General features: G+C 35.3%; 2 protein-coding genes across 2 annotated transcripts; both read right to left on the bottom strand.

Annotated features, from left to right (window-relative positions):
• Positions 1-2,738: 2,738 nt before the first annotated feature.
• On the bottom strand, positions 2,739-4,412 carry LOC123660506. The gene is made up of 2 exons (XM_045595568.1): positions 4,158-4,412; positions 2,739-3,133 (listed from the first exon to the last, which is right to left on the bottom strand). The coding sequence occupies exons 1-2, from the start codon at positions 4,408-4,410 to the stop codon at positions 2,904-2,906; spliced, it is 483 nt and encodes a 160-aa protein (XP_045451524.1). The 5' UTR covers positions 4,411-4,412; the 3' UTR covers positions 2,739-2,903.
• A 5,049-nt stretch (positions 4,413-9,461) lies between these two features.
• LOC123660643 (glycine-rich cell wall structural protein-like) lies at positions 9,462-13,558 on the bottom strand. The gene is made up of 4 exons (XM_045595698.1): positions 13,507-13,558; positions 10,771-12,140; positions 10,143-10,251; positions 9,462-9,692 (listed from the first exon to the last, which is right to left on the bottom strand). Exons 1-4 carry the CDS (start codon positions 13,556-13,558, stop codon positions 9,478-9,480), a joined length of 1,746 nt encoding a protein of 581 aa, XP_045451654.1. The 3' UTR covers positions 9,462-9,477.
• Between the last annotated feature and the right edge of the window lie 6 nt (positions 13,559-13,564).

Below are 13,564 nucleotides of genomic sequence, written 5' to 3'. Positions count from 1 at the left end.
TTGTCATTTCGAAACCATTATTGAATAGCTGCCAGCACAAGACGCCGAACTTTTTTATGCCATTCTAATGTCATTGAACCCTCTAAAGTTAAATTCAAAGGTGGGACGATAATAATATGAAATGTCTAACTTAATAAAATTTTGATGAATACAACAAAATTGTAATACATTGTATACCTATAGTAATATAATTTTTATTTGACATTTTTAACTTAAAATTTAAATAAGAATAACCGTAAATGAATTACAGTCTTTCTCAAAGATAGGATCAGAAATGAGACTACCCGCGAGAAAGCGAAAGTAACCGACATAGTTGTGGTACTTGGCTGTTCACTTGTTACGCACCGATGGCTGCTGGAGCAGACGTGTCCTGGAGTGGAGCTAGCGTGTTGCGTGTTGTAAACGTTAGGACCCAGCCGACGACCTTCCTAAGATTGCCTGTGAAGGATGTGGATTGCGGAAAGCCGGGATGTATGGCGCGAACTTGGGGAGGCGTATGTCCAGCTGTGGACTGCGACAAGCTGATGCGATGTGATGTGTGTGTGATGTAGGCATACTAGTATAACAGGATTTACTATACCGTTACGAATAGAAAGCGTCCATTTAGGTTTTGATTTAGAGTTTTTTATCCTTTATTTTTTTTAAATAGATTTTATAGTTTGTAGAAAATTCGTCATTCGTCATTCGTAATTCGTCTGGAGTAAACTCTGGGAGTTTACTTACTCGCGTGTCGGAGCTGACACACTTTTTTTTCTTAATTTCCATAGTCGATAATACTACTTGAAATTTAGGAACTTAATTTAGATTTTCATGTAATTTATCCAAAGTATTGGAAATAGTTGCAGATTGTACTGTTTTACGAGTTATTTAACTTCTACTAAAACAAAAAAGATTATTATTTTGTGCATTTTGAGTTTTATTTTATAGATTTTTATGGCTGTGATTGCATTTATTAAAACTTTCCACCTAATTCACATTTGGAGCAAGCAGAATGTATAGTTATTGTGTCAAAAATTATTTTAAGTTATATTCGTTATCTTATTGCTATTTATTTCCATTGCAGTTTTACTTACGTTGACATTTGTAGCTGAAGAAGAACAAGTCTTCGCTATTACCTACAAGGTTTTTTTTAACTTTTATATTTTTTTTTATATCTATGTTATTTTAATCGTTATAGAGTCCATCAATAAAATTATAATTAAACTTTTTTATACTTGTGTTACAAATATGGTAAGTTTCAGTAAGGACATATCTCGACTGGCTCAGGTCTTACAATTTTTCTAATTCACCTATTTAAAACAAAAGTATTGCTTAAACCCGAGGCGCCTACTGACCGGTGCTTTGAGGCGTAATGTAGGTAATCACTCGTAAAGAACGTACTTAGTACGAGCCATGCGTTATACTGTGTGCTAAAATTCCGTTGAAATTAGGACAAAGATTCAAGAACAATTTCATAGTTATGTACCCATGGCAGTATTTTTTAAAATATGTTTTTTGATTTTTTTCTTATTACTAGTTGTTCGATATCTGTGACATTAACAGCACGAGTAAATTGTTTGCTATGTATAGGTTAATAAATAAAACCGGCCAAGTGCGAATCGGTCTCGCGCACGAAGGGTTCCGTACCATTGACTAGGTAGAATATTTAGACAAAATTTTTTGTCTAGATATTATTAATATCGAGCAAAAAGGGCAAACAAAACGCGTTTGTTGTATGTGTTGTATGGTTATGGTTGTATGTATATCCCTTAAATATTTATTTTATTTTGTTTTTAGTATTTGTTGTTGCAGCGGCAATAGAAATACATAATTTGTAAAAATTACAACAGTCTAGCTATCGCAGTTCTACCCTCAAACCCTAAAAAACTAATAATATTTAAGTTTTAAAGAGATGTATTTATAATTTACAGTGTTTTAATTAGATGTCAATATTTATCTTGATAATGGCTTAAAATAAAATGATAAGAACTACATTTAGGACTTGGTTTTAAAATAAACACTTGGACCTTGGAGTAGCAGTGCTAAAAAAATTTTAAACGAGATAACTCCTCGCCTTATTGCCTCCACTGGTGACTAGAGGGCTGGTGCATTTTTTGCCCAGAAAATCGGCATAGCGATTCAACGGGGAAATGCTGCCAGCATTCTTCGCACAATTCCACGCGGACATGATTTATACCAAAACTATCTGTAAATACCTATTTAGTTCTTAAGTTGTGAATTGTAAATATGTATAATGTCTAATAAACTATTGTTATTTCATAAAAAAAAAAAAATACAAAATAATTAGACGTCGTGAAATATAATGATGTACTAAGTATGAGAACAATTTTGTGATAGTGTATTTTAAACCGACTTCCCAAAAGAGGAGCTCTTAATTCGACTGTATTTTTTTATGTATGTTACCCCAGAACTTTTGACTGGGTGGACCGATTTCAATGATTTTTCTTTAATCGAAAGGTGGTGTGTGTCATGTGATCTCATTTAAATTTAATTGCGATCTAATAACTACTTTTCGAGTTATATCTATTAATGCGTATTTACTTGATTATTTTTTCATCGACTTACGTTGTAATTGTAGTCGCATTTTTTTTAGTTTTCGAGCAAACACAATTATTGAGACGTACTATTAAATGAAAGTCGTACCTTTTTGTAGGAACTCGTCATTTATGAAATGTAGGTACCAAAAATATAAATAGGTAAACAATCTGTTAGACAAATTAAAATACTAAAAATCTTTCCAAAAATCAAATTTTTATTCAGTTCGAAAACAATTTAGTTTTTGGTTCATTATCCTTAAGACATTAGATTTATGTCATCACATATATTTGCAGTTATTTAATAAAAATCGTCAAATATGGCTAAGATTTAGATTTATATTTGGCAGTAGAGCGAGATTATCAGTTTCAAGAGAGCATATACTTCACAAATACTGGTGTGACGACCATGGCAAAGAATGCTATTGTAAAATCTGTGACAGAATGAGACGCGCCATTTTTATTGCATTTGTCTCCGTCACACTCCGTACAAAACAGCAATGTGACTATATCATTAAGGTCTGCGTGTGCTTTTCTGATGTCAGCACATGATCCTCTTTCTGATGCACATCCTCGAATATACCAAGGTTTGTTCATATCTATAAACATAAAGTTTTTGTTTTTTACATTATGAAGAAATTATCGAAACAAAAACAAAAATAAAAGTCATTTTTTTACTAATCAAAAAATTAGTTAATATTAAATTTGACAAGCGCGTGCGCACTTTGTCACCCTGGTTTTTGCTCCAGAGGTTGTAGGTTCGATTCCCACCTCTAGTCTGGATGTAATATACATATTTATTTATATCGAAAAAAAATGATGCTATATCAGTTGGCTGTTACCTATAAAACAAACATTAAGTTGTTTAACTGAGGTAGGGCACAGCAGGAAATATCCTGCTCAAAATCTGGACCAGTGCGACTAGGCAGCTCGATCTTACAGAAGATCACAGCTAAATAATACTGCTATCAAGCAGTGTCTCGTTCCTATGGTAAGTAAGGTAAGCAGAGCTCCTGGGGGGATTGGGGGTAGGGTCGGTAACGCGCTTGCGATACTTCTGGTGTTGCAGGCGTCTATAAGCTACAGTAATCACATACTATCAGGGGAGCCATACGCTTGTTTGCCTTTTAATTGTATAAAAAATGCACATACACATGCACCTACACAAATGCAAAAAAGTTAACTACAGGGACAAAAAAGTGTGTAAAATAAAATTCTAAATAGGTCGTAATGTAATATCGTTCGATCGTTCTTTTTTTTAATACAAGGATGCCAAATAAGATTATTATTCAACTACTAAGTGGCCACCATTAGCCTATGGGTATCGCTAAGCGCGTTGTCGACCCCTTTCGCGCTGTCAACTAGTGCATTTAGAGGAGCCCTGACTACTTCAATCACAACAGGATTATAACACTCCTAAGGTTCAGTATTATTTGGCTCAAACCTTTTGTAATTTTGAGGTATCTCCTCAGTCACACTGCTCCAGATTTTAAGCAACAGATTTCTCTACAGCGAAAAACTCTCAATATAAATCATACAATACAATCGTGTTCTTATATTTTAAATACGATATACATTAGCGGAACTACAAATATTATAATATGTAGAAAATAATGTACTTACGCTTGTATTTCTCAGCGTAAACAACGCAGCCCTGTTTCGTAAGATCCACAGATAATGGGCATATTTTTGCAGTGGTATTAAGTAGGACCGTCGGACAATTCGTGCACGAGTAGCATTCTATGAAATTCAACTGTGGTCCATTTGCTGGTACTGATGATACTGTTGAAAAAGGCCTCTGTCTCGGAGGATTTCCAATCGCTGTTCGGTCACTACTTAAGTCTTTATCATTTCTGCTATTGACGTCTTCCAACATCGGTAATTCCCTTTCTTGAACATGTACTTGTTCTTTAAAGAATAGTTTATTTATTTAATTATTTAAAAATAATCAATTAATATTATTTTATATGAGAGACATTGACTCAAGTGGTTACGTTTAAATACTTATTTAAAATTTTAATCAATATCAATGGGCAGCGATAAATATAACATTATTAATAGTAGTAAATAAATAAATAATACCTGCGGTCACAATTTTCAGTAAAAAAGTAATGCTACTTGCCAATAAAAGTAGAGCAATCTTCGACATCTTGATGAATTAAATGGCGCTCTGTCGAAGCTCGAATATCATTTATTTTATACGATATGTTATCTTTGCAATCAATGAATACGACATGCTCAACAGACCCTAAATATACGCGTTTCTTAGCAGTGAATCGCTCAAGTACCTGTCAAGCGTAAACCTATATTCAATTGTTCTGAATTGAGTTTTTTTTTTTGTAAGATTAGAGAATCAATAATAAGTAATCAATATCAGCAAAAGTTGTACCTGTCACCAATTTTGCGTTGTTTGGCTGTTAATTATTTCGCCAATATTGCTATATAATGTCCTATGCCCAGAGGTTATCTGGAAGAAATCGCTATTCAGCGATAAGATCGCCTTTGTACATATTTATTATTTTTCATTACTGGTTAGTTTGTATTGTGGTGTACAATAAATAATTCATTATTATTATTATTCTTTTTTTTGATTCATCTTCATCAACCAGCTAGTTATTTAATTCGCTGTTCTTAAATATATATCTTGAAGGAATAACATCAATGAGAAGATATTTCTTAAAGTAATAAGTTATACCCTAATATAAAATAAATGTTGTATTTTTTCCCACTATACTTACTATGTGTGTAAAACTATGTAGCTGTATCAATTGGCTGTTATCTATAAAACAAGTTCTATCTTAGGCTTTAAATGACCGTGTATGTATGTTAAAAGATAGATAAATAAAAAACAACGAGTTGCACTCCGGGAGTGCTGACAGAAGTGAAAACTTGAATATTAACGTCGTGCATTTTTGATATCGTATTTTGGAATGTTTAGGGAATAATTTTGCACGAATTGCTTTAATTATCAGTAGTACCTGGGTGACCGAGCTTAGCTCGGTATTTTTAGTGAATCGTGTTTTTTGGAAATCATATTTAAATACGAATTACATATTTATAAAATATGAATAACATTTTTTTTACCGATTACGATAAAAAATAAATATAAAAAATCTAAAAAATATATAATGAATAAAGATAAAATATTAATAATATTTTTCGATTTTACATACATTATTAAATAAAAATAACGAGAGCAAACAGAAAAAAAAAAGAAAAAATAATTATCGATCGAAGATTTGAACCATGGTCTTTTTGGTCCATCGCGACCGGCCGATTTCCCACCTAAGCTATTACTTTACTCACATTTGCGAAAATTACCTTTGTATTCTAACGATATTTCTTCATTGTCTAAAAACTGGAATAAAGCGACATTTTCTAAAAATGAATCCTAGCTAGATTTATTTATCTCCCCCGAAATTCCCTGCATTCTAAACTTCATGAAAATCGTTAGAGCCGTTTCCGAGATTCAGATTATATATATATATAAGAATTGCTCGTTTAATAGTATAAGATAAAGTACTATCATTTATGCGGTAAAATACAATATTCATTTATTGCGCTATCGTACACAAACATGTAAATCTGTATTGCATTAAAACTTTAACACTTAAGCGAAGCCGGGTTTTCATCTAGTATATTTATAAAGTACCCACTCATTTTCTTTCGCTATTTCTTCGTCACTTTTTTCATTAATTGACGCACTTTGTTCAACTTCCATACTTTAAGAGCCATTTCACAATTTTACGCTCTACAAGTTTAGGTAAATTTGGTCGCATCGCGCGAGTCGTACGAGCCGCGCGATCTTTGTGCTAGAACGTATAGTGTGACACCAAAAGACCATCGTGATCATTTTCTGATGTATAATAAAAATTATAACTATGGTATAAAATGTTTTTTACATAATTAATTTGTTAAAAATTTCAAGTATGTTATATAACAACAGTCAATAAATTTAAAATAAAATTAAAAAAATCAATTTTATGAAACAATTTTTTAAAATTGATTTAGTTTTTTCAGTTTACGAATGAATCTAATATTTACGATATGAATAAAAAAGCATTTAATGACATCGACACCGACAAACATATTAATTAACAAATAACAAGACAAACAGATTGAAATGCCTATTTGTATTGATAGTGTGAGAAAAGAAAATTAAATTATACATTTGTTTACAGAAATTATCATTATATTATTTTACAGTCATTTTCGTAATATGTTTATTTTATTTATATTTTATTATGAAAGTATCAAATGCGTTTTATCCGCTATAACAACAGGCGCTTGGCGCGTGTGAGCGAAAGAGACGGCTGCGCAGAATTTGGCATGGACCTTACCTCTAAGAGCGCTAGCGCTCGACTGATTTACCGGGCTTGATGCGTGGCAATATATACTATCTTTTTATTATTTAATATAAAATGTATTAAAAATAATTACAGCTTTTAATTATTTTTTTTGTATTCCTTAATGATGTAAGTTTACTTTGATGAAGATAGTTCGTTAAAATTTCTTAGTTTTCTAAGAGAAATATCGCTTTTAACCCTTAATTACTCGCATGGGGTCAAAGCATTTTCGGATTAAAAAATGAAGCACTTGGTGCGGCCCGATTCCCCCCGCGCCCTCGCTAGCTTCATAACTCGCATCTAAGTTTGTATTTTGGTAGCGACCAAGTCACAGGAGTGGAAGGATGCGTCGCTGCACTCTTGAGCGGTGACCCCATGCGAGTAATTACGTTACTTTTTTTGGAGAGGTAAGTTTTTTATTTTATGTATTTTTTTGTGTATTATGAAATATATTTGTAGTATTGTATGTTCAGTGAATAAATGTTTGCTATAAATATGTTTTTTTACAGCTTTATATAGTGAAATTATCAAAAAATTCCGTTTTACTAAGAGTTTTGTCTTTTTTGTTCGAGTTAGTCATGGATAGGAGAGAACAGCAAATGCGCAATGGTTGGTAGAAGACGAAGGAGGTTCTGATGCAGAAGAAGTTGGAGGGTCAGGTTTCTTATATTCGAAAACCAAATAAAGCTGTTGTCTTGTTATCATCCATGCATCATGTAGCTCATATTGACCTAGCATCAACTGACAAGCAGAAACCTGAAATAATAACATATTACAACAGCACTAAAAGAGGAGTGGACATCAATGATCCTTTGTTTGGTATATTCAATGTAGGGAAGCGAACCAAATGGTGGCCGTTAGCCATTTCCTTCCATCTGATAAACGTTTCAGACATAAATGCACGCATTCGACATCGAGCAAATACCGAAAAATCACGTACTCATATGAGACGTGATTTCTTGCGGCAATTGTCTGTTGAACTTATTCATAACTACCAAAAACGATGACTTGGAGTCAGAGCAACTCCTAAGGAGGTAAAAAAATGTCTGATGGAAGTGCATGAGTTGGAAAAATCGCGTCCCACCAACCACTGCAAAACGTGGACGTTGCAATAGCTGCCCGCGAAAATGTGATCGCAAAGTACCAACATAACGCAAGAAATGTACAAGATTTGTGTGCAATGATCAATCTGACATATACTGTCAACAGTGTTACAAGAGTGATTCGGAGATTTCCTAAAAAATACGAGTATTTACTATGATCTCAGTATACCTAAGTACAAACTGTTGATTATTCATAATTATTTTCGTTTTACTTGTTTTTGTATAATTAGTTAGTAATTCATGTTATTACTTATAGATATTATAGAATAAACAAAGCACTTTAATAATAAAATAGTTTCATTTACTTATATATTTCAAAATATATTAAAAACTACTCATACTATTTGGGGTCACCTGTGACCCCATGCGAGCAGTAATGCAATATTCTTTGTGCGAGTAATTAAGGGTTAAAATTGTACTTATTTGGAAAATATTCGTAACTTTAAATTTTTTTTATCGTTTAATAGAGATACAAATGGAATAAAAATCTATGATAGTGGACAACAAAATTATATTCCACATATTATGATATTTTTTTAAAATGGTTTTAACGTAGAGGTTATTGAAAAGTAAGACTTCAAAGTATACATTGCGACCGTTTACCCAGGGAGGAGGTTGATAAAAAGGTTAATAATTTTATACACATAATATAAATCAAAATTCTGATCTGACTATGGACTACAACAAAGGTTGCTCTATTATATTTCAAGAATATAAATTACATTATTGCATCCAACATTGAGATTAACGACGTCAAAATATTACAATTTCGCGGATTGTTACCGATTTTTGTGAAATGGCTCTTAAGCACTTCATATACACGAATATTATCTCCCTCCGTCTTACAAATTTTCGATCAGGGTCGCGTGTCCTGACGCGAGTTTAACATTTTTTACCCATCACAAAAACGTACACAACGCCGCTAAAGAAGTATGCACTTCAAAATAAAAAAGTAAAAACGATTTAAAATATTTTTAAAATAATTATTTTCAAAATTATCAAAAAATTTGCTCTACATCTACCGTTGAATACGAGTGAAGGGAAACTGAACTAAGTACGAAATGAAAATATGGTTTCTAAAAATTGTGTTTGCTTTTCTAGAGGAATGAGGAATGTTATTTCAAACGCGAGAGGAATTACAAGGAAAGAAAGAGAAAATAATGAGAAATATATTGCTATGTGTGTAAAACTATGTAGCTAATTCAGCCATCTCAGGAACAAAACGACCGTGTATGTATGTTAAACAATTAAAAAAATAGAAAGTAATAACACCAAAGATTTACATCGACATATTTATTGAAATGTTGACAGTAAATGAAATTAAAAGAAATACATTCGAATAAATAACAAAATGAAATAATTTAGTTAGTAAGACGGCTGACGTATGGATTTTTAGTAACATTATAAGTACATAATATATACTACCTAAATAAAAATAAAAATGTATAATATACCAATAATAAAAAAAAAACCTTAACTTATTTGAAATAAACTTTAGTAATATCTAAAGTAAAGATTAACAAAAATACTTATAAATAGCGGGATAAACGTAAAAGCATTTCTTGCTCCAGCGTTGCAAAGGTTTCCTTCGCAAACATAGCAACGACCGAGAGTCCCAGTGTAGTTTCCTCCGATTAATGTTCTGCATCTGTTTTCATCGTCAACAGACTCATAGGAACATCCTCTCTTTATTTTTGATATTCCATTTTCTGTAAAAACATAAATGACATTTAAGTTTTACCATTAAATAAATGCTCACTGATGTCACAGCACTGGTTAGTGGCTGATGTGCTGGCGGTTGCGGGTTCGATCTCCGCACATGACAAACATTTGTATTGGTAGATAGATTGGCATACAGATGTTTCTCGTGGTCTGGGTGTTTTTGCAGTCCTTGTGGGTCTCCCCACCGTGCCTCGGAGAGCAATTTAAGCCATTGCTCGGTCCAGGTTGTGATCATGTACATCTGATAGCGATCGTTAGGAAATACATCCGCCAACCCGCATTGGAGCACCGTGGTGGATTCAGTTCTACGTAATCCTTCTCCTATATGGCGAATGAGGCCAACAGTAGATTATTACAGGTTGAAGCGTAAGCGCACGACTAAATAAATAGTATTAATCATATGTGTCTATAAATATTTTTTTAATGTTTGTCATTACCTTCATACGAAGTCACTACACATCGCGTCCCTTGACTTGTTTTTATTTCCCGTAAAAATCTTTTCCTTGCCGGTGATGTGATAAATTGATTGAGTTCGTTACTCGTGATCTGAAAATTAAGATAACAATAATAGTGTAGTTAGTTTAATAAGACATTATTTCGCTTAGGAACGTTGTGAAAGTTTAGTCTCTTGGATAAAATGTAAGTTTTTTTATACAAGATTATATTAGGATTAATACGAATAATACGATAATGAATTGAATCATTGAATGAATTTCGACTGGGGTAGTAGTATCTCGACCCGACTGGGGTAGTACCTCGACCCGACTGGGGTAGTACCTCGACTCGACTGGGGTAGTACCTCGACCTTACAGAAGATCACAGCAAAATAATATTGTTTTTAAGCAGTATTGTGTTCCTGTTGGTGAGTAAGGTGACCAGAGCTCCAGGGGGGATTGGGGATTGGGTCAACGCGCTTGCGATGCTTCTGGTGTTGCAGGGATCTATAAGCTACGGTAATCGCTTACCATTAGGTGAGCCGTACGCTTGTGTGCCGACCTAGTGACATAAAAAAAAATGAATAGTTTTAGTAAAATCTAAGTTATCTTTAGCTTTGTTAGATCGTACCGTATTATCGCTGTTTCTGTTTGTTGCCGAGTCGTCATTTTTGCCTCTGTCACTTTCTCCATTCACTTCCGAGTTGCTGTTAGCTGCGTCTTCCCCTGAACTGACACTGTTTTCGCTTCCAGACGTGCCACTATCTCCGACTCCTTCAGAGGTGCCGTTACCAACTCCTCCTGAAGCACCACTCCCTCCTGATGAGCCGCTATTACCACTTCCTCCTGATGAGACCCCATCACCATCTCCGGATGAACCACCATCACCGCCTCCTCCTGAGGCACCACTATCACCATCTCCTCCTGAGGCACCACTGTCACCACCTCCTCCTGGTGAGCCTCCATCACCATCCCCTGATGAGCCGTTATCGCCACTTCCTCCTGATGAGCCGCCATCACCACCACCTCCTGATGAGCCGTTATCGCCACTTCCTCCTGATGAGCCGTCATCACCACTAACACCTGATGAGCCGTTATCGCCACTTCCTCCTGATGAGCCGCCATCACCACCACCTCCTGATGAGCTGTTATCGCCATTTCCTCCTGATGAGCCGCCATCACCACCTCCTCCTGAGGTACCACCATCACCACCTCCTCCTGAGTTACCACCATCACCACCTCCTCCTGAGGTGCCGCCGTCACCACCACCTCCTGATGAGCCGGCATCACCACCTCCTCCTAAGGCACCACTGTCACCACCTCCTCCTGAGGTGCCGCCATCACCACCACCTCCTGATGAGCCGTTATCGCCACTTCCTCCTGATGAACCGCCATCACCACCTCCTCCTGAGATACCACCATTACCACCTCCTCCTGAAGTGCCGCCGTCACCACCCCCTCCTCCTGAGGTGCCGCCGTCACCATCTCCTCCTGATGAGCTACCATCACCACCTCCTCCTGAGGCACCACCGTCACCACCACCTCCTGATGAGCCGTTATCACCACTTCCTCCTGATGAGCCGCCATCACCACCTCCTCCTGAGGTACCACCATCACCACCTCCTCCTGAGGTGCCGCCGTCACCACCTCCTCCTGCTGAGGTGCCGCCGTCACCACCTCCTCCTGAGATACCACCATCACCACCTCCTCCTGAGGTGCCGCCATCGCCACCTCCTCCTGAGGTACCACCATCACCACCTCCTCCTGAGGTGCCGCCGTCACCACCTCCTCCTCCTGAGGTGCCGCCGTCACCACCTCCTCCTGAGGTACCACCATCACCACCTCCTCCTGAGGTGCCGCCGTCATCACCTCCTCCTCCTGAGGTGCCGCCGTCACCACCTCCTCCTCCTCCTCCATCTGGATTCGAAGCTACACATTGTGTTTCAGTGTTTTCATAACCGCTTTCACAGTCATCACATACGTAGCATTTAATATCTTCCGCTGTAAATTAAAGATAATAACACTAATGCTTATTGTGTAATAAGTAACGAACAGGGTATATTATAGTTAACTAACTTTTATCTGCGACTTCCCTCACACAAACAAAGAGAAAAAATATTGTTTGTCTGTAATGCCGACCGGTAATAATTAGAACTTGAAAATTTGTAAGTTTAGATGGTATTTTTTTCATTTCATTATATTCATTTCTATTTTTTTTACAATAACGTAACAATATTAATGAGTTGGTGCAGTCACATCAATTGGCTGAAATAGTGGTCATGGGATCGAACCCAACACCTCTTAAATGTTTGTATAGGTCGTACAGACTTATTTTTCATTAGACATTCACACAGGATACAAGATTTACATTGCGTTTATCAACCATAAACGAATTTGAAGCGTACACGCTTTGCTTAAAGAGTCGTCCATTTATCAGGTCAGGTTCGAAATGAGGAAAAATCACGAAATGTCACAAAGGGTCCGATGAAATGAGAAAAAAACGTTTATTTATTTTTCATCGAATGCGCGATTTCTAATACAAAAAAAAAAAAAAAACAACTACATAACCTTTATGTCTGTCTAGAAAGTTGCATAACGATGGTTAATTTTCCAGAATTTACTCAGATTATATTTATAACAGCTGTATTTATAGATATTTGTCGGATAATTTCCATGTACTTTTTGTATCTAGGGCTAAAGGTAATTTAAAACCTCACCACATATGTATAATCAAGGGTGGTCAGGGTGCCAAAGTTGCTAAAAACGTCACGTGACAAATAAACATAGATGAATCATCGCGATTTCACTAATTTGTATTTAGTTCGAAGTACGAATGACTTGTAACTTGTCTAATTTGACATTACAGTTCTGTAAATGCTGCCTCTGAACAAGATAGTTTTGTTTTTAATTTTCATCCTTGATCGAAGAGGATAAAGCTCAAAACTTATTAGCGACAAAGTTTTATCAATCGATTCTATATACTTAAACTATAAAATTACGCTTTCTTTAATTTAAATATATTGATACAAACATTATAGGAAATAAGGACTTTTTTATTAATATTAATTTTGTTGTAAAATTAATTATATCTATACCTACATTAAACAATTAAATAATTTTCAATTTGGTAAGCTTCCGAAGTAAGGCCGCTTGACCCGTTCCAATGAAATTAAATCAATATTTTAAAAATCATAATATTGGATCTTGGAACAAAAAATTAGTAAGTAATGAGTTACGAAATATTGCGACTACGAGCTAGATGTTCAAGTTTTCATTCTACAGGGACGACGATCACAAGTGACCGCTGTTGAGCCAATAATAAAAAGATAAGAATTCAATGTGTTTATTTATTAATTATAATAATTACCTGCTACAGCTGCTACTAGAAGAATAGCAACAAGTACATATACGATCTTCATTTCGCG

This window comes from Melitaea cinxia, chromosome 15 (genome assembly GCF_905220565.1).
Source record: "Melitaea cinxia chromosome 15, ilMelCinx1.1, whole genome shotgun sequence".
NCBI lineage: Eukaryota > Metazoa > Arthropoda > Insecta > Lepidoptera > Nymphalidae > Melitaea > Melitaea cinxia.
The sequence above is the reverse complement of the archived record's forward strand: the minus strand, read 5'-3'. Positions and strand labels throughout refer to the sequence as shown.

Coding starts and splice junctions, on each gene's coding strand:
- LOC123660643 (XM_045595698.1), bottom strand. CDS start 13,558: ATGAAGATCGTATATGTACTTGTTGCTATTCTTCTAGTAGCAGCTGTA. Junction 10,252..10,770: donor ACAGAAACAGCGATAATACG/GTACGATCTAAC, acceptor CTTAATTTTCAG/ATCACGAGTAACGAACTCAA. Junction 9,693..10,142: donor TGTAGTGACTTCGTATGAAG/GTAATGACAAAC, acceptor ATGTTTTTACAG/AAAATGGAATATCAAAAATA.
- LOC123660506 (XM_045595568.1), bottom strand. CDS start 4,410: ATGTTGGAAGACGTCAATAGCAGAAATGATAAAGACTTAAGTAGTGAC. Junction 3,134..4,157: donor TTACGCTGAGAAATACAAGC/GTAAGTACATTA, acceptor TTATGTTTATAG/ATATGAACAAACCTTGGTAT.